This window comes from Haliotis rufescens, unplaced genomic scaffold, assembly GCF_023055435.1.
Source record: "Haliotis rufescens isolate VD_foot unplaced genomic scaffold, xgHalRufe1.0.p SCAF_63, whole genome shotgun sequence".
NCBI classification, from domain to species: Eukaryota; Metazoa; Mollusca; class Gastropoda; order Lepetellida; family Haliotidae; genus Haliotis; species Haliotis rufescens.
The window spans coordinates 2,088,972-2,116,946 of record NW_025964354.1 but is presented as its reverse complement, the minus strand read 5'-3'; the positions used below and the strand labels follow the sequence as shown (position 1 = coordinate 2,116,946).

The 27,975-nt window shown below is 40.0% G+C and overlaps 1 protein-coding gene across 2 annotated transcripts; it reads right to left on the bottom strand.

The window, feature by feature from the left end:
* Nucleotides 1-48: 48 nt before the first annotated feature.
* Nucleotides 49-27,975, bottom strand: LOC124150177 (hemicentin-2-like). 2 transcript variants are annotated; one of them, XM_048386959.1, is made up of 11 exons: nucleotides 27,799-27,975; nucleotides 24,813-25,130; nucleotides 4,956-5,231; nucleotides 4,107-4,361; nucleotides 3,385-3,657; nucleotides 2,758-3,054; nucleotides 2,223-2,525; nucleotides 1,792-1,908; nucleotides 1,395-1,425; nucleotides 1,104-1,168; nucleotides 49-618 (listed from the first exon to the last, which is right to left on the bottom strand). In XM_048386959.1, exons 1-11 carry the CDS (start codon nucleotides 27,899-27,901, stop codon nucleotides 488-490), a joined length of 2,169 nt encoding a protein of 722 aa, XP_048242916.1. In that variant the 5' UTR covers nucleotides 27,902-27,975; the 3' UTR covers nucleotides 49-487. The 2 variants fall into 2 exon arrangements, with proteins under 2 accessions (XP_048242916.1, XP_048242915.1); XM_048386958.1 differs by lacking the exons at nucleotides 4,107-4,361; nucleotides 4,956-5,231; nucleotides 24,813-25,130 and adding exons at nucleotides 22,613-22,867; nucleotides 23,471-23,746; nucleotides 24,430-24,756.

The window sequence follows — 27,975 nt, the reverse complement described above, 5'->3', positions numbered from 1 at the left end:
TCTAACCATCCTCAGAGAATACATAATCTCTCATGAGCTGTCTTTAAAAATATGTATATGTATATACATGTAAATATGTATAAGTTTCTGAAAATGAGATTGCTTTGGTGAAACAATGTACATCTCTGAAATCAGTAGCTCTTATTGGGTAAGGAGTTTAAGGCAGCTGTGTAGGAAATCTTCAGTTATAGATATGGCGTCAACGCTTGGTGCAGCAGGAAAACTGATTTGAAGAAACCCATGATCAGAGGTACGTGCGGAAAAGCTACGAAGGGTAACCACAACGAATCTGAGAGACACACGATCACGTCTGGCACACCTACGGGACGCAACTCGGCACTTCGAATGATTGCGTCTCAGACGTTTTCAAATGGAAAGATAGAGCCAACCCACTGATGTAAGCCAAGACCTCATGGAAGACGTATAACGAGACATGTGAATGTGCTGCTTTGACCTTCGTACACTGTACACAATTTGGTCTTTGCAGTTAGGTCTCATCATTAGCAGACACCGCCATGTTCACGTACTGTTTCTCTAGTTTCTCGTAAGTTGGTGCTTCAGTTGGCGTGTCCCTGTCAGATGTGAGGGCGTCGTAAGTGCTGCCAGATGTCCCCGCGCCTGTAATGATATTATTACACATCAGCCTGTGGTCGCCCCTGTACAAACCATGCACAGGAAACCTATTTGTGACAAGATTGAGCTCGCAATAAATACTAGTGGTGGGTAATCAATCTTAATCCTCCTTGTGACCTTAATATTTTATGAAACAAGGACATACGACCTGCATATCACTGAAACGATCGTCAATAACCAGGTTGAAACATTCGCATTGAATCCTAGCATTGGTTGATAAGGATTGGATATATACCTCTTTTCTTTATGTACTTGAAATTCCGCCATTTCATTCGCCAAGGAGCGATCTCGTGTCATTCTATTTTGAATCTGCCTTTGTCGCTTTCTTACATAAAAACAATCATATTTTAGGCCACTAAATGCTTTATGGTAAACAAAACAACATCGACCACCGTCTTCTTCCACAGTCAATATTGTTTTTTTCGGGTCCAGCAATGTGACTAATGTCCAGTCTATAATCCTTGTTTTACCCGACTGACGATGTTGCTGGCGACTGTGCTGAGTTGTCACGGTAGATGCAGCTACCTCATGATATCTGTATAGAAACAGTAGCGTCACATTGCAGGATATTCTATTGTGTGTGTCCATATAACATGAATTAACTTTCCACTGCGAATTACGTTTTATCACAAGTGATATAGTCTATACTGATACAGTAATAACAGGGTACAATGATCTACACATCTGTTCTGCTTTCAATTCAGCAACAACATGTTTCAGTTCTCACTTAGTTAAGTATAGCAAGAGCCACAAGTACTTACACAGACTCCTCTTCTTTCTGCCTCGACGGATCTGGAAACACATATCTCCCACACTATAACAGCTTGTACCCGTGTCATGTTCGTAACAATTATTGCGTGATCAAATCATCCCAGTCATCAATAGTGTATTAACAGTGTGGTGCAGCTCATGTTTACATTTTCTGTTTCATATCATTCTAACTGCTCCTTACAAAATAATTAAATACATAGGCCTACTAAAAATGCAGGTCGACAGCTATTTTGCAAATATTTTCATGTTTATAATGGAGGTGTTTATTTCCGAGAGACGTCTTAGCGTCATTCATATCATATGGCAATATAAAATGAGCTAGTGATTTGTCTAAGGGGAGACAAACATCTCCTATCCTGATAAGCCATGCACATTGTGTTTTCATACCATTCTTCAATGACAGGCACTTCTTCCTGCAGATGCAAACAACAGCCAGGGACACTGCTACAACAGCTACTGCAACAACAAGGCCAACGCCCACTCCTGCTCCGAACGATAGCTCACCTGAACACAGAGAAAGAGATGTTAGTTTGGATAACTTCATCTATCAAAACAAAGTCATCGAGTAGAAATATGATATCCGAACGCCCACGTTAGAGAAATTATATATTTTTGCTTAGACCTTTGGTCTGTCTTGAAGTGCATCACATTTAACCTGCCTCATTGTATTCTCCAACCATGGAAGAAAATGAAAACTTCAAGCTTAATGATCATCTTTTCTTTTTCTAATTAAGAATACGTTTATTGGAGACGTTATAAACGTGAGCACCAAAAAACTCAAACGACGAACCGCTAAAATCATTATCGGTTTGACATACCATTGTCCACTGCAACAGTGACTGTTGTACATGATGCTGTCACTGGTGACGTCCTTGCAGCGCCCTCTGCAGCATAGAGCCTGAAGAAGACGGTCCTGTCTCCAGACTCAGGCAGCTGCACATGTCTCATCATACCATCACTTGCAACAGTGGCGGAGACTGTGGTCCAGTTAGCCTGTGGCAGTCTTTGTTCCACCAGGAACCCTACGCCTCTTGTCTCATCATCACCACCCGGTGTCCACTGAAGGATGTAGCTGCCGGCTTTGTTTTGACACTGGAAGTTCTCCGGTACAGAAAGCGTTGCTGTATGTGATGAGGGACATAGTATAGATTGAACAAGGAAACGACGTAGAGTTTCATGATATGATCACAAGAAAACAATCACTCTAAGGATGTGTACATGTGTGTGTTATCAATCAAATTGTTTTGCTTTACAAACAATAACATACCTTCATAAAGTTCCTATAATAGTGTTTCCGTAAAACTACTTATTTTGCAAGTAAAAGGCGAGTTCAATTATTTCATTCAAACCTACCTTTCTCTCCAAGTTGAAATTGCATTCGGAACCTTCCAAGTGTGTTTGTGACGTTTACATAATACACTCCATAATCCGTCTCTTCAACAATATCTGTGACAATATATGACGTCATGGCCTCGTCATACTGGCGCCATTTTGACAGGTCGACAGGTTCTGCACTACCTCCATTCTGTTTAAACCAGGTGAAGGTCGGTTGTGGAAAGGCCAGGATGTACACCTGTAATCTGATTGGCTGTCCTATGTCAACATACACGTCCCTCCCTGTGGGGTATTGGAAATTGAGCCGCGGGGAACCTTCAATGTATAAAGTATTTCTTTTCACGTGTTTCTCCCTGCATTGAAAATATTTCTTTGTCAAGTATTTTATTGCAATGACAGTGACTTTATAGTTTTATACATGATGAATCATCAATGCAGTTTCTTTATCGAAAAGTCGTACTTCTTGTCAAATACATTGCTTCTTGACAAGTCAGTATGAGGATATGAGTCAACATATCACCTTCTAACTTCCAATAATATTTTCAGTCAGTATTGACCATACTTCTTCCAGGTAATATACGTGCCGGTAGAATATATCAATAGGTGTAAGAATATCTCGGGTAGATACCTCATCAAGGTACCTACATTTTATATTTACTGTTACTGATGCTGTCGTTTCACCAACTATGTTCCTTGCAAGACACGTGTAGACGCTGCCGTCAAGACAATCAGCTCCAGTCCAGTTGAAGCTGACGTCGGCTGCCTCTGTCACATGGTTCAGTCGAATAGTGCCGTTCATGATGGATATGCTGGAGAAAGGATTACTGTCTACTGCACATGACAGAACCACAGAGCCTCTTTCGTCAACTTCAGTTGCATTGGACTGACCATTAGCCATTAAAACTGCAGATGGTTTATCTGAAGAGTGAAAGGCGGATTTAAATTATACCTTCCGTCTTAGTTGTAATGCGACTTGTCTTAATTATGCAAACTAAGAAACATTGTGATAAGTATCTTCACTTCATTTTAGATAAAATAGGACTATACAACAGTGAAGACGCTGAAATATGCAAACCATCTCTGTAAATATATATGATGTCTCAAGTAAATTTGGGGGCGGTGGGGTAGCCTAGTGGTCACACCAAAGACCCGGGTTCGATTCCCGACATGGGTACAATGTGTGAAGCCCATTTCTGGTGTCCCCCGTCGTGATATTGCTGGAATATTGCTAAAAGCGGCGTAAAACCACACTCACTTACTCACTCACTCACGTTATCACAATTGCCGTGAATTGATGCTCATGATATCGTTCGTCGCCTCTTATCACAAGCATGGTTTACTCTAACATGAAATACAGCCATACGCACATTGGACATCAAGTGAAACAGCAGGACTCTGTATTGTGCCATATACGTTTGTCGCCTTGCACACGTAGCTGCCAGCCATGGTCTTGTTTGCTGCTCCAAGAGTGAGGACCTGTCCAGTCACGACTGTCTGAGATCCTTGTTTCCAGGAATGTGAGCATGCAGGTCGACACGTGCTGACACACGTGACCTGGGGTACGACGTCAGCCTCCTTGACTTGTACAGATGTTGACGAGATGCTGGCATTGTACGGAGGATCTGTAAGATCAGTGCTACGAATCAATTCAAACGCCAAAACTTGGCTTTTAGTTATGTAAACAAAAGTTATTGCAATTCGATTGTAAAGTCAAATAATTAGAAATAAAACTCAATACTGAATACCTTCTTCGTAACTTTTCATTCGTATCATCAAGGATATATAGTGTGACACTATGATCAATTCAAACACAAAGCCTTGTTTTATATATATTACAAACCAAGCAAGACTTTCCCAACACACACGTGCAGTAGTCTATTTATAAAAAGTAACTTGACATGTGCCTTCCAAATAGCATATTCATCATTAAGGATATTTATTACTTTTGTTTAGCAAGTAATATTTCACTACTGAGTATTTATATATACATTATGAACCTTCCACTTTGTGCTGTACGGGCAAGTTAGGAAAAGTATAATCCATCTTTGTTCAGCTTAATTCAATCGAAATATTGTTCAGAGTGATGGTAACCTTGGCAGTACACCATTTGTATGCAGTTCAAAGTTGTAGACATTCCACTGTGGTTACACTGTCTAACAAGAAGTACCACCACCACATGCAGATCAGTATCAGTTAATCTATAGTTATATACTTACAGTCAGGAGTTAACATCAGAACGTCACTGTCTCTTCCCAGGCCCTTATCCTCTGTCACGTGACAGGTGACACCTGGTTGGTCATGACTTTCAACCGGAACTGTTAGACTAGCGCCATCTGGCGAGGTAATGTTGAGACCATCTATCTTCCAGGTGTAGGTGAAGGTCAGTCCATGATCTGCAGGCAGTGTTGTAGATGTAGATGAGCACGTCATCGTGACGTTCCTGCCAACCACGGGAGTAGATTGCAGTGATATGACTGGCTTGGTCGGCTCACCTGGAATGATGAGAGAATATTGCCAAACGCCGCTTCAACAATCTTACAGGTATTCACGGCGACTTGGAATGGTTGTCGGTGCTCTATTTTTTAAATATGAGAATGACTGAGTAAATGTTGTTTCAAGGTATATCAAGTCGGCCTGTGAATACTCGAGTCTGTGCCAGGCAAGCCAGTTGTACTCAAGCCATCAGGTGATTAAATATAATGAGCCATGCCACACGTGATGACGGTTCATCCTTATTTCATTTTGGGCTTTCGTCAAGAATTGGATTCTTTATAATAATACTCTCTGAATAACTATATATGATTTGATGCTGTCACATTGATGTTGTGTGTGGAATTATGCCTGTGCATTTGTCCTTTACCTCGCTGATGATCATGGATTAATAACACGAAGATATATTCACTTATCAAATTGCAAACGACATACCAATGACAATAAGTTTCAAGCCACAGCCCTCTATCAGACTAGAAGCACCCCCAATGCCACATGTATACTGCCCAGCATCCGATCTTGATATATTCTGCAGCACAAATGTGATGTTCCTAGAGGAATAGCTGCCTTCAAACACTACTCTATCTTTGTAAGGATTTGTGGCGACAAATGTTCCCGATGAGAATACAATAAAGGCTATCACACCACTTGGTGTAACAAAGTAGAATGACGATCCTGTCCCAAGACCACCTTGTGGGATGATGAAGCTGATTGTACTGTTATCTCCAGGGGAGGCGATGGCTGTAGTTTGACTCTCAGCACCTGAGGATGGAAATATTGGGCTAAAAGTTGAATTGCATTGATATACACTCACCTAGAACAATGAGCGTCTGTCCACAGTTCGGAATGATACGAGTCACTCCTCCGTTACCACACGTGTACGTCCCAGCATCAGATCCGCTGACATTGCTCATATCAAACATCACAAGCCCTGCCGACAAGTTCCCACTGAAGTTGACACGGGCTTCATATAAAGGAAGAACAAGGTGCCGGTTTGCTGTGTTAGCGAGTAGGACGCCGGTTCCATTTGGGTTTAGTACATACATTGCAATGACAGATGCCCCTCGTGGCACCTGCCACCTGAATCAGGCCGTTTCCGTCTCTCTAACGATGACACTCTCACCATCTGCGACAAGAAAAACTAGACTTTTCAACATATTCAACACAGACACCCTAACGTTTTAAATAAGTTTAAAACCTATGTAAGTGCAATTTGAGAATGAGCACGTGAAATATTACGGACGAGTCTGCACAATCTCATGTAAGCATGCTCTGTGCAGGTGGGTCCTGCTATACATGCAAACACTGTTTATCTGCAACATTGAGGACTTTATGGATGTTTTCAAGTTGTATTTTATTTTTATATAAAAATTCAATAGAATTTGCACAAAACCTTTTCTTGTTTGTGTTATACAGTTTAGTTGACAACGGTGTTATTCATGGTATTCTCTCTTACCTGTTCTTTGTTTAGGCCAGGTTAATGAATAACACATGTATTCCATGTTAGTGGGAATCTTATTAATGATATTGAGGATTGCTTTGCTGACTGGAACATCTGTTTCAATGAGAATGTACCTCGTTGTGTCGTACGGCTTCCATCGCGTTTTGAGAGCTAATGATGAGGGGTTGTACTTAAGAGAGTAGTCATGAGATTAGCATGTATATTGTTTCTAGAAAGGTCCAATGTCATTATGGCATAGAATGTTTATTATTATATATATATAGAATACTTAACGAGCTCCCGTGTAATACCAATTTTATGAAACGAGTGAATAGTTGTGGTATCTGGCGAACGAAAGCGAGTCGGATACCACAACTATTCACGAGTTTCATAAAATTGGTTTTACACGGTAGCGAGTTTAGTATTTTATTTATTACTTGCCATTCATAACGTTTTTAGAATTAAACTGTTTAGTGTGAATAGGCTGACACCTACACTATCCACGGTATAATCCAATTAAATTTTACACAATGATACTTCAAACACGTCAAACGTTGAAAGGTATGAATTTAATACCTTACAATGGCCCACCTTTAGAATTCAGGCGTCCGTTCCACAAAATTATAGTTGCATTAAGGTTACCACAAATCACACACTTTAACTTAGACCAACGACTGTCGTTGAGCTACAGTACGATCGCCTTGTGGAATGGGCCTTCCAGCTCAAAGTTTACAATGACGTCAAAATACCCGATGACTTAATTTGTGGAATTTGTGCCATGTGACGTCAGCCTAGCAACAAGGTTGCTAGGGTCATCGAGTTAGCATAAGCTCCTCTCAGTGAAAACGTCTATTGAACATGTGAAAGTGGTTGACATCAATGTAATATCATTTATTTCTTGTTAAATGTAACGAGTTAGGTATCGGTTATGTCCCATTGTTTTGTATTTAATCTGTGAGACCACTGTGACATATGTTATAATGTGTTATTCTAAATGTGATCAATTCAAAATTATTATCTTTACAGCGTATTCTTCTTCTACTTCTTCTACTATGAAATAAACGGATTAATACTCAACAGCAAGTGAGTGAGTGAGTATGGTTTTACGCCACTTTTAGCAACATTCCAGCAATATCATGGCGGGGGACACCAGAACCGAGCTTCACACATTGCACCCATGCTGGGAATCGAACCCGGGTCTTCGGCGTGATGAGCGAACGCTTTAACCACTAGCCTACCCGACCGCATTATTTTGCATTTTGACCTATAGTTGTGTCGGTTTTAAAAAGCACGTTCCGTATGGCTAGTATATTCCTGGCGCAGAATCAACTGCAAGGACAACAGTGTGACGTCACAAATCCACCCCCACCCACCCACCCACGAACACACGCACACGAACACATGCATGTAAAACGCTATATTAGTGAAGTTAACACGACGATAAGCCCTATTTCCCCTCACCTATTTGTTGTAAAATGCCGTAGCCCTAAACGTGTACTTTTCACTTGACATAGTGTATCCTCTGACGTGTTGGTGGTGTGTTTCAGGACTGGTGGTTGGAAATAGTCAGAACGTCGCTTGCACCTGTGACCTACATTGCTGCCAAAGACCCCGTGGTGGCGTCATTGTACTCACTTGAATGCCATATATACATAACTGCTGAATTATTGCTGGACAAATAATACTAACGCGAAATCACCTGTACACAGAGGGGCTGATGTGGTGTCACTGCCGGGGGATTAACTTCCTCTCATTTCTATGCATCTTTTCATGCCTTGAATTACACATACAATGACCAACAGTGTGTTGCATGGGCCGGTGATAACACAGGACAGGGGAACGTGGACACATCCAATGACTTACATGTTATATGTACACATCGACTGATCGTTTAGAACAAATCCCTTGTGAACAGCGATGTGGATAATTAAGCATGTAACCTGAGGACATCACGTACTGCACGTTAAAGGGTTAACGCATGGAGGCCTGCTTGTTGTGTAGTCCTGTGCATGGTGTATATAACATTAGTCGGGTTGTTATTGCAAGAGTTTAACGATCACAAGACGAAAAGAATATCTTTATTGAAAGATTGATCGGAATCTGATTCATTCCAAAGAATAGCATACACGAGAACGTACGTTCTACTGTACAGCATACACGAGAATGTACATTCTACTGTACACCATACACGAGAATGTACGTTCTGCTGAACAGCATACACGAGAATGTTCGCTCTGCTGGGCTGTGTGCAGTGAAGCAGTTCATATGTACAACATGTATTTTCACGTATATAATTCACATATACTTACATCTAGCACCACATAAGATCAGGATAATAATCCACAAATGACGTATTTGGATCTCCATGAAAGATTTTGCACAGACTATTTGTAGACTTCCCTGAACTGACATACACAAATGTTGGTATTGTAGTCGGGTATATCTACTTCAGGTGAGCCTTTCAACTTCCGGGTGGTGTGTACAGGGGTAAGTGCTACTGTGAGCTTGACACAAAGCAACAACACATATATACCCGTCAACCACGCATTAATATCTATGTCATGTTAAGGCGGTCGTTGTGTACATTATTGTGCCTGGGTGTTAGAGAGTTGGTTTAAAGGGGCTTTAAGCAGTATTCAGGTTGTATTACACTGTGTCAGCTTAATGAGCGAGAAAGAGCATAGATTGATTGTTGTGAAACCAGCGAGCAAGGATGTTGTGCTGACAGAACAATAATCGTAATCAGAGAGAATTGAGGATCCTGGGACGACTATGGGACGTAACTCTGTTCATTGTCTTAATTGACTGGGTCACTTGACAATTTGACTTCATAATCACAATAGTCTTTGCAATGGCATCAACACATAAGGTGGAATAAGGGTCCTTTCTGACTGTGAATATGCATAAGATGAGACATTAGGAAAACATTTAAACTTGAAAACGAAACAAGGATCTATACCGAAACGCCGCCTTAACAGTTGATAACGAAGTTGTTATCCATAAATTGTGTCTACTTTGTCATCCGTCAGCTTCTAAGTAATGCCTATCAAACAATTCATAACCATGAATTTTACCAGATGAGTTCATATTGATGTGAACTTTGTTCATTTCATTTTAACAAGTGGGACTAATGAAAAGCACTAAATGCATAATTAAGACTAAAATGTATAAATTAACAAAATGCATATTTTTTTAGGTTTTCAGCAAATATTTCCCTGCTATGAGCAATTCCTTCTTCTGGGATGTAGCTAATAAGAGTACAAAAGGGTGAAAGAGTCAATTTGGGTCACGAATCGAACCTTCTCATACTTAGATACTTAGAAAATAATTGTCTCGCATGGGCCATACTTGAAGGTAGTCGAAAGGATAGTTTGACAAATGTAATTTATACAGTCTGCTACAAGGTGATACCTTTTGGACGCCAATCATTAAGTATATATGTCAAGTTGCTGCACTATTCATTGCTTTTTACCGTTGAATTTGTCTCACTGGGAACTTGACGATGACTCTCTTGCGTCACCCTGATCACGTTACCTGTAACTCCTCGTCACTGACTTAATAGCAAGTCTTTTACACAATCGTGTTATACATGTAGTCTATTATCAGAATGTTCCATACTTCGATGTTGGGAACACAAGCTAATTCACTGATCACAACCTCTTCACGTTTCCTTTGTAAATGATAGCACTTTGATAAAATATTGCATAACATGTCTCGTGCTGACGCACACAAATATGCAAACTTGCACCCTCATACCGTGGCGTTAACGTTGGTCTGATTAGTTGCACTTGATGGTGGTGATATAGTCGATTGTAGTAAAAGTAAATATCACGTGTACTTTTGAGATGGCACTATCCTGTATAGGAAGAAACATTGTATTTAGCGAGGCTTACCCGCATGTGACATATTCCAATTGAAGCCTGTATTTGAATATTAACTACATTTTTCATTTATGGCAGAACGGAAGAACACCAAGGGAGAACGGAATGAATTTCATGAAACGTTTCCTTGCAAATAAAAGCACTTTGATAAAGTATGGCATAACAAGCCGCGTGCAGACGCACAGAAATGTGCATACTGACACCCTCAAACCGCGGTGTTGGTCTTATTAGTTATACTTGATAGTATTGATATAGGTCGTTGCAGTGAACGTGAATAGAAGCGATCACGTGAGTGTATTTTGAGATAGAAATATCCTGTATTAGGAAGAAACATTGTGTTTAGCGAGGCTTGACAGCATGATATATGTTCCAGTTGAAGCCAATGTTTGTGACAGAAGCGTCACTACATATACGCTGGTAACTATGAGATGTTATAGTTATCAGTTGGTGCATCTCGGACAAGGTCGGCACTGCCGTTTTCCCTCATTTTCACAGCTGCGGAATCGCTGATGTTGTAGAGGATGTTGCTGTACAGCTGGCTGCAAATGACGTAGCCTAGAGTATGAAGAGTTCCTAGGCACGTACGAGTATAAATATTGTCTTTCATACACACATATATCTCATATCGCCACACTAACAAATCAACCATTGGTGTATGAACAGATGCTATGCCCCAAAACTATGTTGTCTACCATTAAAGTCATCTGACCCAGTTAGCATACGTGGTATGGCCGATAATGCATTTTTAATTTGGTTTTATATACACTTGATCCTCTCTTTCGACTAGCTAAAACATTACTATGGAAAGTTCAATACTAACAGTTGAATATATTTGCTTCATTGTATGACAATGTTGACTGAAATAGTTATTGTTTAGCAAAAGTGTCTTGATACGACTCAAATAAACATCAAATCATGACACATGAGTTTGATTCATGTTGGTCAAATGATTGTTTAACCAAGGAGGGTTTAGTGCATATTTGATCTTGTATGTACATTTTTCAAAACAGACTATTGTAAAATCTTCAGTTACATGGACATCACAATCAAATGACATCAATACTCTCTGCTACTGAAGATGGTTTACTGTATTTTTAACATTCAAGACACTAGTTAATTATTACTGTTTACAAAATGTAAAAGTTGGAAGAATGATTTTGGATGATAAATAAAATCTCACCCACCTGTCTTTACCATCACTCAATTCCTGAATTTTACACTTTAAAGACCCGTGTTGATATATTTGATGTAAAAAGACACTCCGGTGAGATTCTTTATGTTTCCAGTCTTGGGGGAATGTTATGTAAGGGTACTGGAAAATATATGTAATATTTGTACATATACATGTATATGTTATTTATCGTATGTATAATCACTGGGTGAATGGTTAATAATGTGATAAATTCTGATTCTGTTCTGTGCATAGATGATCTGGAAACCTGTAGATACTATTTCAATTAATTATATTGAACTCTATTTAATATCTTCTGTGTGTTTTTCATAATGAACATAATGAAATCAATGGATCTATTGTCACATACCATGACTGTGATTTTGGATGATAAATACCTCCTGTCTTTATCATCGCTCAAGCCTTGGAATTTTTTCTCTTGTAAGAATTGTGTTGATATATTTGATATCAGAGACACTTCCGTGAAATTCTTTATGTTTCCAGCTTTGGGGCTGGAGAATTTGTACATGTATAAGTCATTCATCATTGCTGGAATATAGCTGAAAGTGGCATAAAAACATAACACTCACTTTCCCTGAAGAATAAAGAAGCTTCAAGGCCGTCACGTTCACATGAACCTTGCGTTGCACGTGCGAATTTAACACTGCTGAAGGTGGGGAACAAACAACTCAGTCTGCTTGACAATTGACATATTTATTAAAGTACATAGTTTATATAGTAATTTTTTAGATTTGTAACAGAGATTAACACTTTTTTTCAAATGGTCTGTCTTGTCAAACCTCGAGAAGACTATGAAAAATAACCAGCTGTCAAAACTGCGACCGTTGCCAAACAAAGGGGAGATGAAATGGGGTTTGAAAAGACTTTCATGATCATTGCACTGCATAGCGACGTGGATGTATGTGCATGTGTCGCTGCTTGTACGAGTCTAGACTTATGCCAGTTATACAGTACTATTGTGAAGAAATACCCAACTCAGACATATTGTACTGTATCTCCTTAATGCCGAGTGCCAGGCAGGGTAACAACAAGTACTATAATTTTATTATCTTTTGATACCCCTGACATTCCGCTTGACGATGCAGGCAATCACGGAAACAACAGTTTTCTCCTGAAGATACACACAGTGCTTATTGCATTTTGGGGAAAAACCCATGTCATCACTGTCAGCAATAATGTTTCCAATGGTGGGAAACATTCGGATTGTGACATAGGCTCTGTGAGTTGATGTCACAGCTGGTGTCAGGTATTATCATATCTTCTTGTCGCAACAGGTAACGGATATCAAGAGGCTTCAAATGAAAGAAGTAAGACTGATAATAATGTACATGTTTAAAATCATTTATATTTTGAGCGTATACAGTTTGTTGAACAATTGTTTCGCTGAGTGAGTTAGCTAACCGTGCTTTGGTGAGTATTATTATCAGGGCTAGTCAACTTTGGTGAAACTCACGAGCATGGTTATGGTGCTGACAAAGCTAGAATTATAAAGATGGCGAATCTTATATTCGAACCGAAGCTCGTCGTTTTCTGGTACGTCCAAGAAATGCAGATGTAGATAGATAACTGAGTGACGATTGGGTAATGCTGCCCCTCAATATCGTATTTCCGCTCACGAGATTGGAAAATAAGTTAACGCTTCATACGTTCGTCAAGTCTACTATGAGGCTTCATGTGTATACTATGTCGTGGCATGTGTGTTTGTGAAACCGGCCGTATTGTTCCCTACTGCACAGCGCTTTAGTGACTACAGCTATATCTGACCATCCCCAGAGAATACAGAATCTCTCTTAAGCTGTTTTTAAAAATATGTATATGAATAATATTGTAAATATATATAAGTTTCTGAAAATAAGATTGTTTTGGTGAAACAATGTACATCTCTGAAATCAAATATAGTTTAAGAAAAAGCAATGTAATTGCAGTTTGGTTGCTTAGCGATTGTAGATCTTATTGGGTAATGAGTTTAACGCAGCTGTGTAAGAATTGTTCAGTTATAGATATGGCGTTAAAGATTGGTGAAGGAGGAAAACTGATTTGATAAAACCAAAGAGCTCAGGTATTGTGCTGAAAAGCTTCGCAGGGTAATCACAACGAATCTGAGATACACACGATCACGGGTGTCTGGCACGCCTAAGGGACGCAACTCGGCACTTCGAATGATGGCGCCTCAGACGCTTTCAATTGAAAAGAGCCAAGACCCCATGGAAGACGTACAATGAGATCTTATGTGACTTGTGAATGTGCCACTTTGTCCTTTGTACACTGTACACTGTTTGGTCTTTGCGGTTAGGTCTCATCATCAGCAGACACCGCCATGTTCACGTACTGTTTCTCTAGTTTCTCGTAAGTTGGTGCTTCAGTTGGCGTGTCCCTGTCAGATGTGAGGGCGTCGTAAGTGCCGCCAAATGTCCCCGCGCCTGTAATGGTATTATTACACATCAGCCTGTGGTCGCTTCGTGTCGAACCATGCACACTTCAGTAAACCAAAATGTAACAAAATTAAGCTCGCAATAAACACTTGCAGTGGGTGATCATTCTTAATCCTCCTCGCATTCATGTGGCTACGATATTTTATGAATCAAGGACATATGACATGCATATAACTGAAACGATCGACGATAATCAGGTGGAAACATTCACGTTCTCAGCAGCTCCTTGTATTTGAAACTTTAGATCAATAATTTCTTTCTTAAGTACCTTTGACAGTCTAATCAAATCCACAATGGCTATTCGAGCTGGTGAAGACTCCCTTACATGCAAATAAGTATGCTAACATCAGAAACAAATGGCGATAAGCCTTACAAATACATAAATACTAATAATGAGATGTACTTTACCATCTTTCTCCGTTTGTAGATTATACAGTACAGCAATACACCCTTGGTTGAGGCGGATTGGATATATATCTTTTGTTTGTATACACGTGACATTTTCCGCCACATTGGCGAAGGAGCGGTCACGTGTCATTCGACAGAAGCTTATTGACTCCAAGCAAATTTTGAACGTGACTTCATGGCTTTGTTTTATAATAAACAATTATAGACTTTATTTGAGGCCACTGAGTTTTTCTTTTAGACCCGAACAAAATAACATCGACTGCAGACTTCCTCCACAGTCAATATTGGTTATATTGGTCCAGTAAACAGGTATTTAACTTATATAAAGTCTATAATCCTTGTTTTACCTGACTGACGATGTTGCTGGCGACTTGGCTGGGTTGTCACGGTAGACGCAGCTACTTCATGATATCTGTACAGAAACAGTAGGATCACATTGCAGGATATTCTATTTCGTGTGTCCTTATAACATGAATTAACTTTCCTCTGCGAATTACGTTTTATCACAAGTGATATAGTCTATACTGAAATAAAGTAATAACAGAGTTAGTACAATGATCTACACATCTGTTTCGCTTTCATTTCAGCAACAATATGTTTCAGAACTTACTTTTTATATATCAAGAGCAACAAGTACTTACACAGACTCCTCTTCTTTCTGCCTCGACGAATCTGAAAACACAGATCTCACACATTATAACAGCTTGTACCCGTGTCATGTTCGTAACTATTATTGTGTGATCCAATCCTCCCAGTCATCAATATTGCACAATAGTGTGGTGTAGCACAAGTGTACATTTTCTTTTTCATATCATTCTAACCACTCCTTACAAAAGAATGAAATATCTAGGCCTACTCAAAATACAGGTATAATTAATACATTGCAAAGTAATCGTTTCCGTAATGAAATTCAGAATTATATATAAATGCGCTCCAACTTGTCAGCGACAAAGCTAGAATTGTATGTTTATGGTGGTTATTTTTGTTATATAAAAGCAGTGGGTAATGCTCCTCAACTGATATTTTCTTCTTAAAATAATGTGCATTTAATTTAACAAAAATAGAATAATTTGTTTCAGTTACAATGGAATATCCCATCACACCAAACCCACGTTAGTGAAATTAGACCCATTAGTACATGGATAGTATCCCAAGTGGCACTATCAGGAAGAGTGAAGTTGTTTCTTAGCGAGGACTGGTAACTGATTTTACTGGTGCCAGTTTCTCCCATCAGAAAGGCTGTATGGATACTTTGTTCACAACGGCAAAGGTGCAGACAAGCTGCACACCCACAGCTAAGTGAACTATCATCCAAGAAGATAGGAAGCTGCCTGGAGATGACACTTCCAAACACAACAGCCTCAGTAATCTTCCGTCCTCAATGTGTTCCGGTACTGATGACCTTCTAGCTATTTCTCCTCAGAAACCTTGTGTCCAGTTGGTATTTCAACATACCACCTTAATTATTTCTTGGTGCTTAAATGTTGAAGAATCTTCTAGGCTGGCAATATGGCAGGAGCCGCAATACCCAGCAGACCAAATAAGACCTCCCCATGTAAATGGTTTTCTTTGTATATCAAAAGAGAAATCAAACATATCTGTGCTGATTTGCCACTGCATTCCAAGAGCTCGTTCAAGAGAAAGATTATCAATAGTTCAAGCTACGAGTTTGAGCTTTAATATCAGCCACGAAAGCCACTGTCTCAGTTCAGAATCTGGTGAGTACACCTATCGGTGAATTTCTGAGATCTGGTCCTTGGGGGAGCTTATAATTCAGCTGAGTCCCTTCATACTTACCACTACAGTCAAATACACTCATTTTCGTAGGTTTCTTAGTTCCGATGGGGAAGATCCCACACCTTTCTTGTTTTTGCTGTCAGCTGATCGTTCAATATATTGTGTGCATATGCCTTTGAAAAGATGGTCCACATATGAATTGAAATCCTGATGATATCACTCATTCTGTGAGATTTTCTTTGCCATTTCCCAGCTGGTGTGTCGGAGAATGTAACAACTTGCTCCCTGTGAGGTAATTGCAGCTCCACAGGCCATATCCACACACTTCAGATTATCTCATGGAGTAGTCCTACTCGCAAGGTACTGTTCCAATGTAGCACTCACTAACGATCTCAAACATCTTCTGGAGTAGTAAAATCCTTCACAGTACGTTCGTCTTGGCACACCACAAGACTGCAGTTAAGGGAACGATGAGATTAGTTGAGTGAGTGAGTGAGTTAATGCTTTACGTCACATCGGCAATATTTCAGCCATATCATGACGATGAGATTAGTTGAGGCCAGTACTAGTTTTAAGTGGTTCGCTGACTATCCATACATGTATATAATGTACAGTAAAAGGACCATATCTTTGTGATGGAATACCTTCTTGTGGCTGCAAGAGTTACGTCATATTTACAAGCTAATATCAGACCGGCACTCTAGTATCCTATTCTGACAATAGGTTTCTGACAATGTCCAACTGGTTTCTCAGTAAAAGCTCTTGGAAGTGGAGCTGCATTTTCATCACCCGAAATGGTGTACCATCCATGTCTGAGGCCCCTATGCTGCTATCACCAGGCATCATTTGTGGCCTTATGATGCGGGAGATTAGATGAAAGTTTCCATCGTGTACAGTTGAGAATGAACTTGACATAACCTTTACCAGTCCGCTTCCTCAGACAACTTTCAACATCTTTCCATAGCAACCAAACTACATTGTCTGTCCATTAAGTATCTTCCCTTATTTCTGAGTGAACTGTCATCCATATCATGTGGCAATATAAAACGAGCTAGTGCTTTGCCTCAGGGAGACGTGCATATCTCATCTTGATAAGTTATTTAAACATACCATTCTTCAGTGACAGTCGCTTCTTCCTGCAGATAAAAACTATAGCCAGGGATACTGCTACAGCAACTACTGCAACAACAAGGCCAACGCCCACGCCTGCACCGAACGATAGCTCACCTGAATACAGAACAAAATATTTTGTGTTTTGATAGCTTCATCTATCAAAACAAAGTCATCGGGTAGAAATAAGATAAGTATTTGAATTTTGAATATTGAACGCCCACGTTAGAACAATAAAATATTTTCGCTTTTTCTTTTAGTCTGACTAAAAGTGTATCACATTTTACCTGCTTCATTGTATTCTCAAACCATTGAAGGATATGAAAACTTCAATAACAATCAAGGCGTAATGGAAGTTTAATGATCATCTTTCTATAATCATCGATAAATTAAGGACACGTTTATTGGCTAGGTTATAATGGTGAGCACAAAAAAATCAAACCATGAAAAGCTAAAATACTATCTGTGTGACCTACAATTGTCGACTGCAACAGTGAATGATGTACATGATGCCGTCACTGGTGGCGTCCTTGCAGCGCCCTCTGCAGCATAGAGCCTGAAGAAGACGGTCCTGTCTCCAGATTCAGGTAGCTGCACCTGTCTCCTCACACCATCACTTGCAACAGTGGCGGAAACTGTGGTCCAGTTAGCCTGTGGCAGTCTTTGTTCCACCAGGAACCCTACGCCTCTTGTCTCATCATCACCACCGGGTGTCCACTGAAGGATGTAGTTGCCGGCTTTATTTTGACACTGGAAGTTCTCCGGTACAGAAAGCGGTGCTGTATGTGATGAGGGACATAGTATAGATTGAACAAGGAAACGACGTGGAGCTTCATGATATGATCACAAGAAAACAATCACTCTCTGGGTGTGTATATGAGTGTGTTATCAGTCAAACATTAATTTGTTTCAGTTGTCCTTTGCAAACATGGACACAAACAATAACATACCTTAATAAGTTTCCTATAATAGTGTTTCCGTAAAACTTCTTATACTGCAAGTAAAAGGCGAGTTCAATTATTTCCTTCAAACCTACCTTTCTTTATAAGTTGAAATTGCATTCGGAATCTTCCAAGTGTGTTTGTGACGTTTACATAATACACTCCATAATCCGTCTCTTCGACAATATCTGTGACAATATATGACGTCATGGCTTCGTCGTACTGACGCCATTTTGACAGGTCGACAGGTTCTGCACTACCTCCATTCTGTTTAAACCAGGTGAAAGTCGGTTGTGGAAAGGCAACGATGTACGCCTGTAATCTGATTGGCTGCCCTATGTCAACATTCACGTCCTTCCCTGTGGGGTATTGGAAATTGAGCCGCGGGGAACCTTCAATGTATAAAGTAGATATGTTTATGTCTTTCTTCCATTAAAATATTTGCTGTCATGTATTTTATTGCAATGGCAGTGACTTAATAGTTCTAGACTTGATGAGTCATCAATGCATTTACTAAATACAATTCTGAAATTATTTCTATTTGCAAATTGAAAAATCAACACCTCGACATGTCATGGGTATATTAATTGGAAATAACATATACATAGATATTCAGATTTGATTGCGTTGCAAAACTATTTCCATAATCTCTGCTAAAAGCAGTTGATTGTATGATTCCGACTACATCATGAACATCTGTTTATGAATAAGAATCAATTAGTGATGACACCAGATGTTCCTGAAAAGGTGAGCTTATCCTGCCTCACCGAAAACACCCGTCAAAAACACCGGGACAGTCAAGTGTTTATCTGAACAAACCTGGGAACAGATGATAAAGTCAAAACAGGCAATTGCGTCGGATGTCATCTTTGTCATTGTTGCACACAATTTGGAAATGCAACTGCCCTCCACATATCGACTCTAAGCATTTAGAAAGCCTTACTGAGACCTTGAATGCTGTAACCCGGATCAAACAACTTTGAGAAGAGCTTTTCGTAGAAAGAGCATGATCGATTGTTCCTCATCAAAGGCTGGAGCTGCTGGAATATTGCTGGCTTAGGAAAATTGAATAAAAAAACGTTAACCAGTCTCCACTATCGTCATCCTTCTTGTCAAATACATCGCTTCCTTACAGTAAGAGGATATGAGTCTACATATGACCTACTGAGTTCCTATAATATTTTCAGTCAATATTTCTTCCAGGTAACGGTCGAAAAGGTGTGTTGCAATGTTGGTTAATCAACAAAATACATTAACAGTCTCATCAAGATTCCTACATTTTATATTTACTGTTACTGATGCTGTCGTTTCACCAACTATGTTTCTTGCAAGACACATGTAGACGCTGCCGTCAAGACAATCCGCTCCAGTCCAGTTGAAACTGGCGGTGGCTGCCTCTGTCACGTGGCTCAGTCGAATAGTGCCGTTCATGATGGATATGCTGGAGAAAGGATTACTGTCTACTGCGCATGACAGAACCACAAAACCCCTTTCATCAACTTCAGCAGTGGCGGACTGTCCATTAGCCATTAAAACTGCAGATGGTATATCTGAAGAGTGAACGACAGACTTAAATTACACGTGTGCTATGAACACCAGCGTTAGTTGATGTTTGTTTGTTTTTTGTTTTACGCCGCACTTCCAGCTATATGACGTCGATCTTTAAATAATCGAGTCTGGACCAGACAATCCAGTGATTGACATCATAAGCATCGATCCACGCAATTGTGATACGGTGACATTCATCAACCATGTCAGCGAGCCTGACCATCCGATCCTGTTAGTTGAATCTTACGACAAGCATAGTCGCCTTTTAAAGCGTGCATGGGTTGCTGAAGACCCCGGATCTCAGTATAAGTTGAAATGAAATGGGTCTTGTCTTAATTATGAGCATCACAAAACATAATATGTATCTATACCTCGGTTTAGATAAAACGAAAATGGCAACACAAAAGTAGGATGCTGGAACATACAAACCATCGTTGCTATCTATAAACATCAAAGTCTTAAGAATGTGTGGTATTAAGTACGGCTATCTGTGGTATATCTATTGTTTCAAACAAGCTAATTCCAGAATTTCTATTTTAGCTTCTCGGTCCTTATATCATGCGTTGTCTGTTTCAATTATTCCCAGCAACGCATGACACTCTGGGTTACAATGAATCGTAAAATCTGACTTAAGGAATGGGATGATGAGGCTACGTGACATGATGGTGTCCTCCCATTAATTAGACGTCCCAATAGTTAGACAGCTTATAACAACACTTTAAACGGTTGAGTGCACACTAATCCTTATGCTTGTTACCTAAGACTTTAAAATGGAATAGTCTAGATAAGATCTGACAAACAAGGCAAAGCAGCTTTAAATAGATACTTTAATATTACACTTAACATTCAATGACACTTTACATTGGATAAATTTTATACAGTTTGTAACAACACTTTGTGACAGTTTTTGGTAATGTACACGTTACATTTAATAACTTTAACAGTTTATTTATCCCAGACGAAGCAAGTGTCCACAAAGATCTAAATACCCAATAGCAGACTTGTCACCCTGCTGCAGCTGATTTTTGAGGCGTACCAGGCGGTTCTCTGTCTCTCTGTAGATTCTCTTGCGGCAGCGTGGTGCCGCACCAAAGTTCACTTGCATCACCTAAGTCCTTTCACTGAACTCGACTTTCTTCAGGCGGATGGTTATGTTCCGACTGATTGCGAAGAAAGTCACCGACAGTCGTACATTTCCCATTGCACGTCTTGACGAAACATCTCCAATGTGTGCAGGTTTGCCTCTCGCGGTTTCTGTTGTAAATATATCCATCTAATATCAACTGCTTATACTTCCAAGCCGAGAGGTGATGTACTCTACTTTCCTTTAACCAGCCATATCGATACTGATAATGATATTACGTACCCCAAGATAATTTCTATTTGTTTGATGAGTAGATAATCTAAACTCAACTCCTTCAACTGATCATACATTAAGACAATTAAGCTATTCCATAGTTTACATAGTTAATCTCATGCCTATTGAACCTGTGCTGAGAGTAAGGTAATTAAGGTTAATTAAACGAAATTGTAACATATATACTCCCTAAACTTTGAGTCTCCTAGCCCTACTCAGTACTTTAATCTAATTAGGACTGATCCATTACACCTGTAGGTATATTCCCTCTTTGCCTAAATAAAAATGTCTAACAATTGGGACGTCTAACTAATGGGATATAACCGACTTGATTGTTCTACAAGTTGTATGTTTGGTCGTTTGTCATCCTTACTGGCGTGGATCGATGCTTATTGTTGTATGGCTGTGGATTTTATTGTTTATTAACAATAATTGTAGCTGTGTTACATTGTTTCTGTTGAGATTCGCTCACTGTATTGTGCTTTGACAGTGATAAGCCGTCAGGAAGTTTCTATATTTAGATGCTAGTGTAGTGTGTAAACTACCGGTCCGGTACCCTGCGGATGATGATAGTGTGTGATAGAAACATGTGGAATATTCTGGTACAAATAGACTAGTGATTGCATTGTGTTGAAATATCCAGTAGCTAGAATATAAGGGAACAAGAGCGTGTAAACGCATCTCTCACCCTTTTCATCACATTAATACCAGATTTCTTGTGTGGATCACTCATCATCTCTGAATTCCTGTCTTGGCCCATCTCGGAAGTTTGATCGATGTCGCCCCTGGGTGAGTATATTTTATTATCACTCACTTTCGCCATCATGACTCTATTTTTGTATTTGATACTGACCACTGCCGTCATATTAAGTGTTGCCACTGGATATTGTTCCACCACTCTACTGTGTACTGCCAATGTAATTGCTGTGCAGTATTTTGTGTTGATTTGTAAACTTTGCTTATTTAGTAATACGCTTGTGGATTGTATACCGTTTGTTGTTTGTTTGTTAGTTTCACACTGAGTTCTTTTACGAACAGATTTCTGTGTTAACATATAACCTCAATTTGGGAATTGACATGTGACATGATTATGTCAACCACCGGATTGTCTGATCAATGCACTATGTCTTATAGACATGATTTGTTTGTTTGTTGGTCAACGCCGTTTGTTGTTGAATCGTTCCTGTACCATTGATTGCCAACATCGGCATCGATCAAAGCATTTAAGATAATATGGCATGCATCAACCAAGTCAGAGAGGCTGACCATCCGATCCCGTTTGTCGCCTTTTATCACAAGCATGGTTTACTCTAACAAGAAATACAGCCATACGTACATTGGACATCAAGTGAAACAGCAGGACTCTGTGTTATGCCATATAGGTTAGTCGCCGTGCACACGTAGCTGCCAGCCATGGTCCTGTTTGCTGCTCCAAGACTGAGGACCTGCCCAGTCACGACTGTCTGAGATCCTTGTTTCCAGGAATATGAGCATGCAGGTCGACACGTGCTGACACACGTGACCTGGGGTACGACGTCAGCCTCCTTGACTTGTACAGATGTTGAAGAGATGCTAATATTGTACGGAGGATCTGTAAGATCAGTGCATCGAATCAATTCAAACGCCCAAACTTGGCTTTTAGTTACATAAACGAAAGTAATTGCAATTCGATTGTAAAGTCCAATAATTAGAAATAAAATTCAATACTGAATACGTTCTTCTAAACTTTACATTCGTATCATCAAGGAGAAACAAATGTGTCGTTTAAGAATATAAATATATATAGTGTTACACTATGATCAATTCAAACTCAAAGCCTTGTTTTATATATATTACAAACCAAGCAACACTTTCCCAACACACACGTACAGTAGTCTATTTATGAAAACGTAACTTGACATGTGCCTTCCAAATTCATCATTACAGGGTATTCAAGACTTTTGTTCAGCAAGTAATATTTCACTATTGAGTATTTATAAATACATTATGAACCTTCCACTTTGTGCTGTACAGGCAAGTTAGGAACAGTATAATCCATCTTTGTTCAGCTTTTATTGTTGAAATATTGTTCAGGGTGAAGGTATCCTTGGCATGCAGTTCAAAGTTGAAGACATTCCACTGTGGTCACACTGTCTAACAACAAGTACCACCACCATACAGATGAATATCTGTCAACCTATAGTTATATACTTACAGTCAGGAGTAAACATCAGAACGTCACTGTCTCTTCCCAAACCCCGATCCTCTGTCACGTGACAGGTGACACCTAGTGGGTCATGACTCTCAACCGGAACTGTTAGACGAGCGCCATCTGGCAAGGTAATGTTGAGACCATCTATCTTCCAGGTGTAGGTGAAGGTCAGTCCATGATCTGCAGGCAGTGTTGTAGATGTAGACGAGCACGTTAACGTGACGTTCCTGCCAACCACGGGAGTAGATTGCAGTGATATGACTGGCTTGGTCGGCTCATCTGGAATGAATGTTGGCACTCTTTTACAAGAAACACACATTCTGGGAGAAGGAGTGTACAATGTAGTATACAATCTACTGTAATAGGTCGTTGAATCTGTTATGACGGCTTGTAGTAACATTACCTTGTACTCACTGTCATATAGCCCTTGCCACGTCCCTGAACATCTTCTTAATTGTATAACGTTATTACTGTCACAACTGTCTTCACTTATATGCATCAATTTATAACTGGTTACATTGTATATATAAAAAAGAGCCCTGAAACGCTTTGTGTTTAAAATACAGAAGTTGTTGTCCAGAATACTTCTTTCTGTGGTTACATCCAACTTCTAAGTGCCCAAGAAGACTCTCAAGTACACGCATGTATTATGCTAATGTCAGTATTTGAGTAATTGGATGTTTTTATTATACCTCAGTGAACAACATTCGAACTACATAATGGTTGCCTGTACATTATTCGAGACAACTCAAACAATCAGGGGATAATGACACACAATTATTATACTTTCTATTCGGATTTGAGTTGGCTCCTGCTACAGACACGGGGGAAACATATTCATATGCCACAGCTGTTCAATGTGTACGTATATGGTTGTGGAAACAGGACCAAACTTTTTCTCGCTAGCTATCATGGATTATGAATATCAACATGCATTGATTTATAAAATGTAAACAACATACCGATGACTATAAGCTTCAACCCACAGTTCAGTATCTGATAGGTAGAACCCGCATTGCTACAATTATAATGTCCTGCATCCGATCTTGTAATATTCTTCAGCACAAAAGTGATGTTCCTCGAGGAATAGCTGCCTTCAAAAACTACTCTATCTTTATATGGATCTGTGGCTAGGAACGTCTCTGATGCTGTAACAATAAAGGCTGTTATCCCATTTGGTGTAATAAAGTAGAATGAGGTTCCTGTCCCAAGACCACCTTGTGGGATGAGGAAGCTGATTCTGCTATTATCTCCAGGGGAGGCGATGGCTGTAGTCTGACTCTTAGCACCTGAGAGAGAAAAAAGGGGGCCGATTAAAAGTGCATTTGTATTGACATACACTCACCTAGTACAATGAGCGTCTGCCCACAGTTCGGAATGATATCAGTCAGTCCTCCTTCACCACACGTGTAAGTTCCAGCATCAGATCTGCTGACATTGCTCATATCAAAGGACACAAGCCCCAGCGACAGGTCCCCAGTGTAGTTGACACGAGCTTCATATAAAGGAAGAACAAGGTGTCGGTTTGCTCTGTTAGCGACGAGGACGCCAGTTCCATTTGGGTTTAGCACATACACTGTAAAGACAGATGCCCCTCGTGGCACCTGCCACCTGAAGCTGGCCGTGTCCGTCTCTCTAACGATGACACTCTCACCATCTGTGGCTAGAAGAGTTGACGTTCAACATATGGAACACAGATACGTTTTGAATACGTATATTACCTATGTAAGTGCAATTTGAGAATGTCTCTATGACCATACTTTGACAAAGTGTCAATAAGCCTGCTAAGCATGCTTTGTGCAGGTGGGTCCTACTATACATGCAAACACTGTTTATTTGCAACATTGAGGAATTTATGCATTTGTCCATGTTGCAGTGATGTTTTCAACTTGTATCAATTTTATATAAAAATTCATCAAAACAAATGTACAAAAACGCTTCTTGTTTTAGTATACACTTTTTTTGACAACGGTATTATTCATGGTATTCTTTTTGCCTGTTCTTTGTTTAAGTCAGGTTAATGAATATGCATAGCATGTGCATTTCATGTTAGTGGGAAACTTAACTGTGACATTGGGGATTTTGATTGGCTGATTGGATCATCTGCTTCAATGGGATTGTACATCGTGGTTTCTTACAGCTTCTACAGTGGTATAGTGGTAGAGCGTCCGCTCGGAGAGCGGAAGGTCTGGGGTTGGATCCCCGGCCGCGTCATACCAGAAGACGTTAAAAGATGGTACTTGTTGTTACCCTGTCTGGCGCTATATAAGTGCAATAATCTTTGACGCTGATAATGTGGGGTTGTACTAAAGAGAGTATTCATGAGATACGTATATATATTGTTTGTAAAATAGCCTAATAGCATTATGGCATAGAATGGATAGTATTATATATGAACTAAAGTTCTAGCCGAAAACGAGTTAGGTATCGGTTATCTCCCTTTGTTTGGTATTGAATATATGATACCACTGTGATATGTGCTATACTGTGATATTCCTGAATGTGATAAATTCAATATTATTATGTTTACATGGTATTCTTCTTCTACTTCTACCAATACTTCTTCTATTACCATAACTACTTCTACTTTTAAATAAACAGATTCATACCCTACAGTAAGTCGTGCATTCTTGCGAAATCTCGGTGTTTAGCTGTCACTTCCATTCAAATTCTATTTGCTACAGCGTCATGTCAAAAACTGTTTAAATATGCTGCGAAATCGAAATATTATGAATATCCGCTGATTCCGGAAAATGTAACCAAGAGGCCCAAAAGGGGGCAGTTGATTCTTCTTTCGGACGGAATCACCAGATTCGAGTGACTTCTGTGACTTAAACTATGTTATGTTTGATATATAATTTCTCTGTTTGGCAGAATGAGTGAGTGAGTGAGTGAGTATGGTTTTACGCCGCTTTTAGCAATATTCCAGCAATATCACGGCGGGGGACACCAGAAATGGGCTTCACACATTGTACCCATGTCGGGAATCGAACCCGGGTCTTCGGCGTGACGAGCGAACGCTTTAACCACTAGGCTACCCGACCGCCCCGTTTTGACCTATAGTTGCTTCAGTTTTACTTGTTTAAAACGCACGTTCAGTTTGGCTAGTGTATTGCTGGCGGAGAATCAACTGCAAGAACAAGAGAGTGACGTCACAAATACGCCACCGCCCCTGCTCACCCACCCCATCACACACACACGCACCCACACACGTACACATACACGCACTCACACACACACACGCGTACACACACACGTACACACACATACACACGTTCACACATACACACAGAAACGTACACGCACACGCACACACACACGTACACATACACATTCACACGTACACACACACGTAGACACGTACACACACACACATACTTACACACACACGCACACAAACAGAGAAACACATGCATGTAAAATGCTTAATACGTGCAGTAGCCTTGAACGCGACGATAAACCCCATTTCCCCTCACCTATTTGTTGTAAAATGCTGTAACCCTAAACGTATACTTTTCACTTGACAAAATGTATCCTCTGACGTGTTTGTGGTGTGTTTCAGGACTGGTGGTTGGAAATAGTCAGGACGTCGCTTTTACCTGTGACCTACATTGCTGTCAAAGACCCTGTGGTGGCGTCATTGTACTCACTTGAATGCCATATATACATCACTGGTGAATTATTGCTGGACAAATAATACTAGAGCGATATCACCTGTACACAGAGGGGCAGATGTTGTGTCACTGCCCGGGGATTAACTTCCTCTCATTTCTATGCGTCTTTACATACATGGCTTAGCATTCAATTACACATACAATGGGTGCGTTATTCCACCACTGATCGCACAGTGAGTTGCATAGGCCGGTGATAACACTGGTGAATACGGGACAGAAGAACGTCGACACCTCCGATGACTTACATGCTATATGTACACATCGACTGATCGTTTAAAACAAATCCCTTGTGAACAGCGATTTGTATAATTAAGCATGTAATCTGAGGACATCACGTACTACACGTTAGAGGGTTAACGCGTGGAGGCCTGCTTGTTGTTAAGTCCTGTGCACAGCGTATATAATTACATTAGTCAGGTTGTTATTGCTAGAGTTTAACGATCACAAGACTAAAAGAAAATCTTTATTGAAAGATTGATCGGAATCTGATTCATTCCAAAGAATAGCATGCACGAGAATGTACGTTCTGCTGTACAACACACACGAGAATGTACGTTCTGCTGAACAGCATACACGAGAATGTTCGCTCTGCTGTGCTGTGTGCAGTGAAGCAGTTCAACTGTACTATTTTCACGTATATAATTCACATATACTTACATCTAGCACCACATGAGATCAGGATAATAATCCACAAATGACGTATTTTGATCTCCATGAAAGATTTTGCACAGACTATGTGTAGACTTCCCTGAACTGACATGCACACATGCTGGTATGGTAGTCGGGTATATCTAATTCAGGTGAGCCTTTCAGCTTCCGGGTGGTGTGTACAGG

Excerpts from the sequence above, each read along its gene's own strand:
- LOC124150177 (XM_048386958.1), bottom strand. The coding sequence starts at position 27,901 with ATGTCAGTTCAGGGAAGTCTACACATAGTCTGTGCAAAATCTTTCATG. Across the intron at positions 2,526-2,757 it reads ATTTCAACTTGGAGAGAAAG|CAACGCTTTCTGTACCGGAG; the intron begins GTAGGTTTGAAT and ends CATCACATACAG. Across the intron at positions 1,169-1,394 it reads CAGAAAGAAGAGGAGTCTGT|ATATCATGAGGTAGCTGCAT; the intron begins GTAAGTACTTGT and ends GTTTCTATACAG.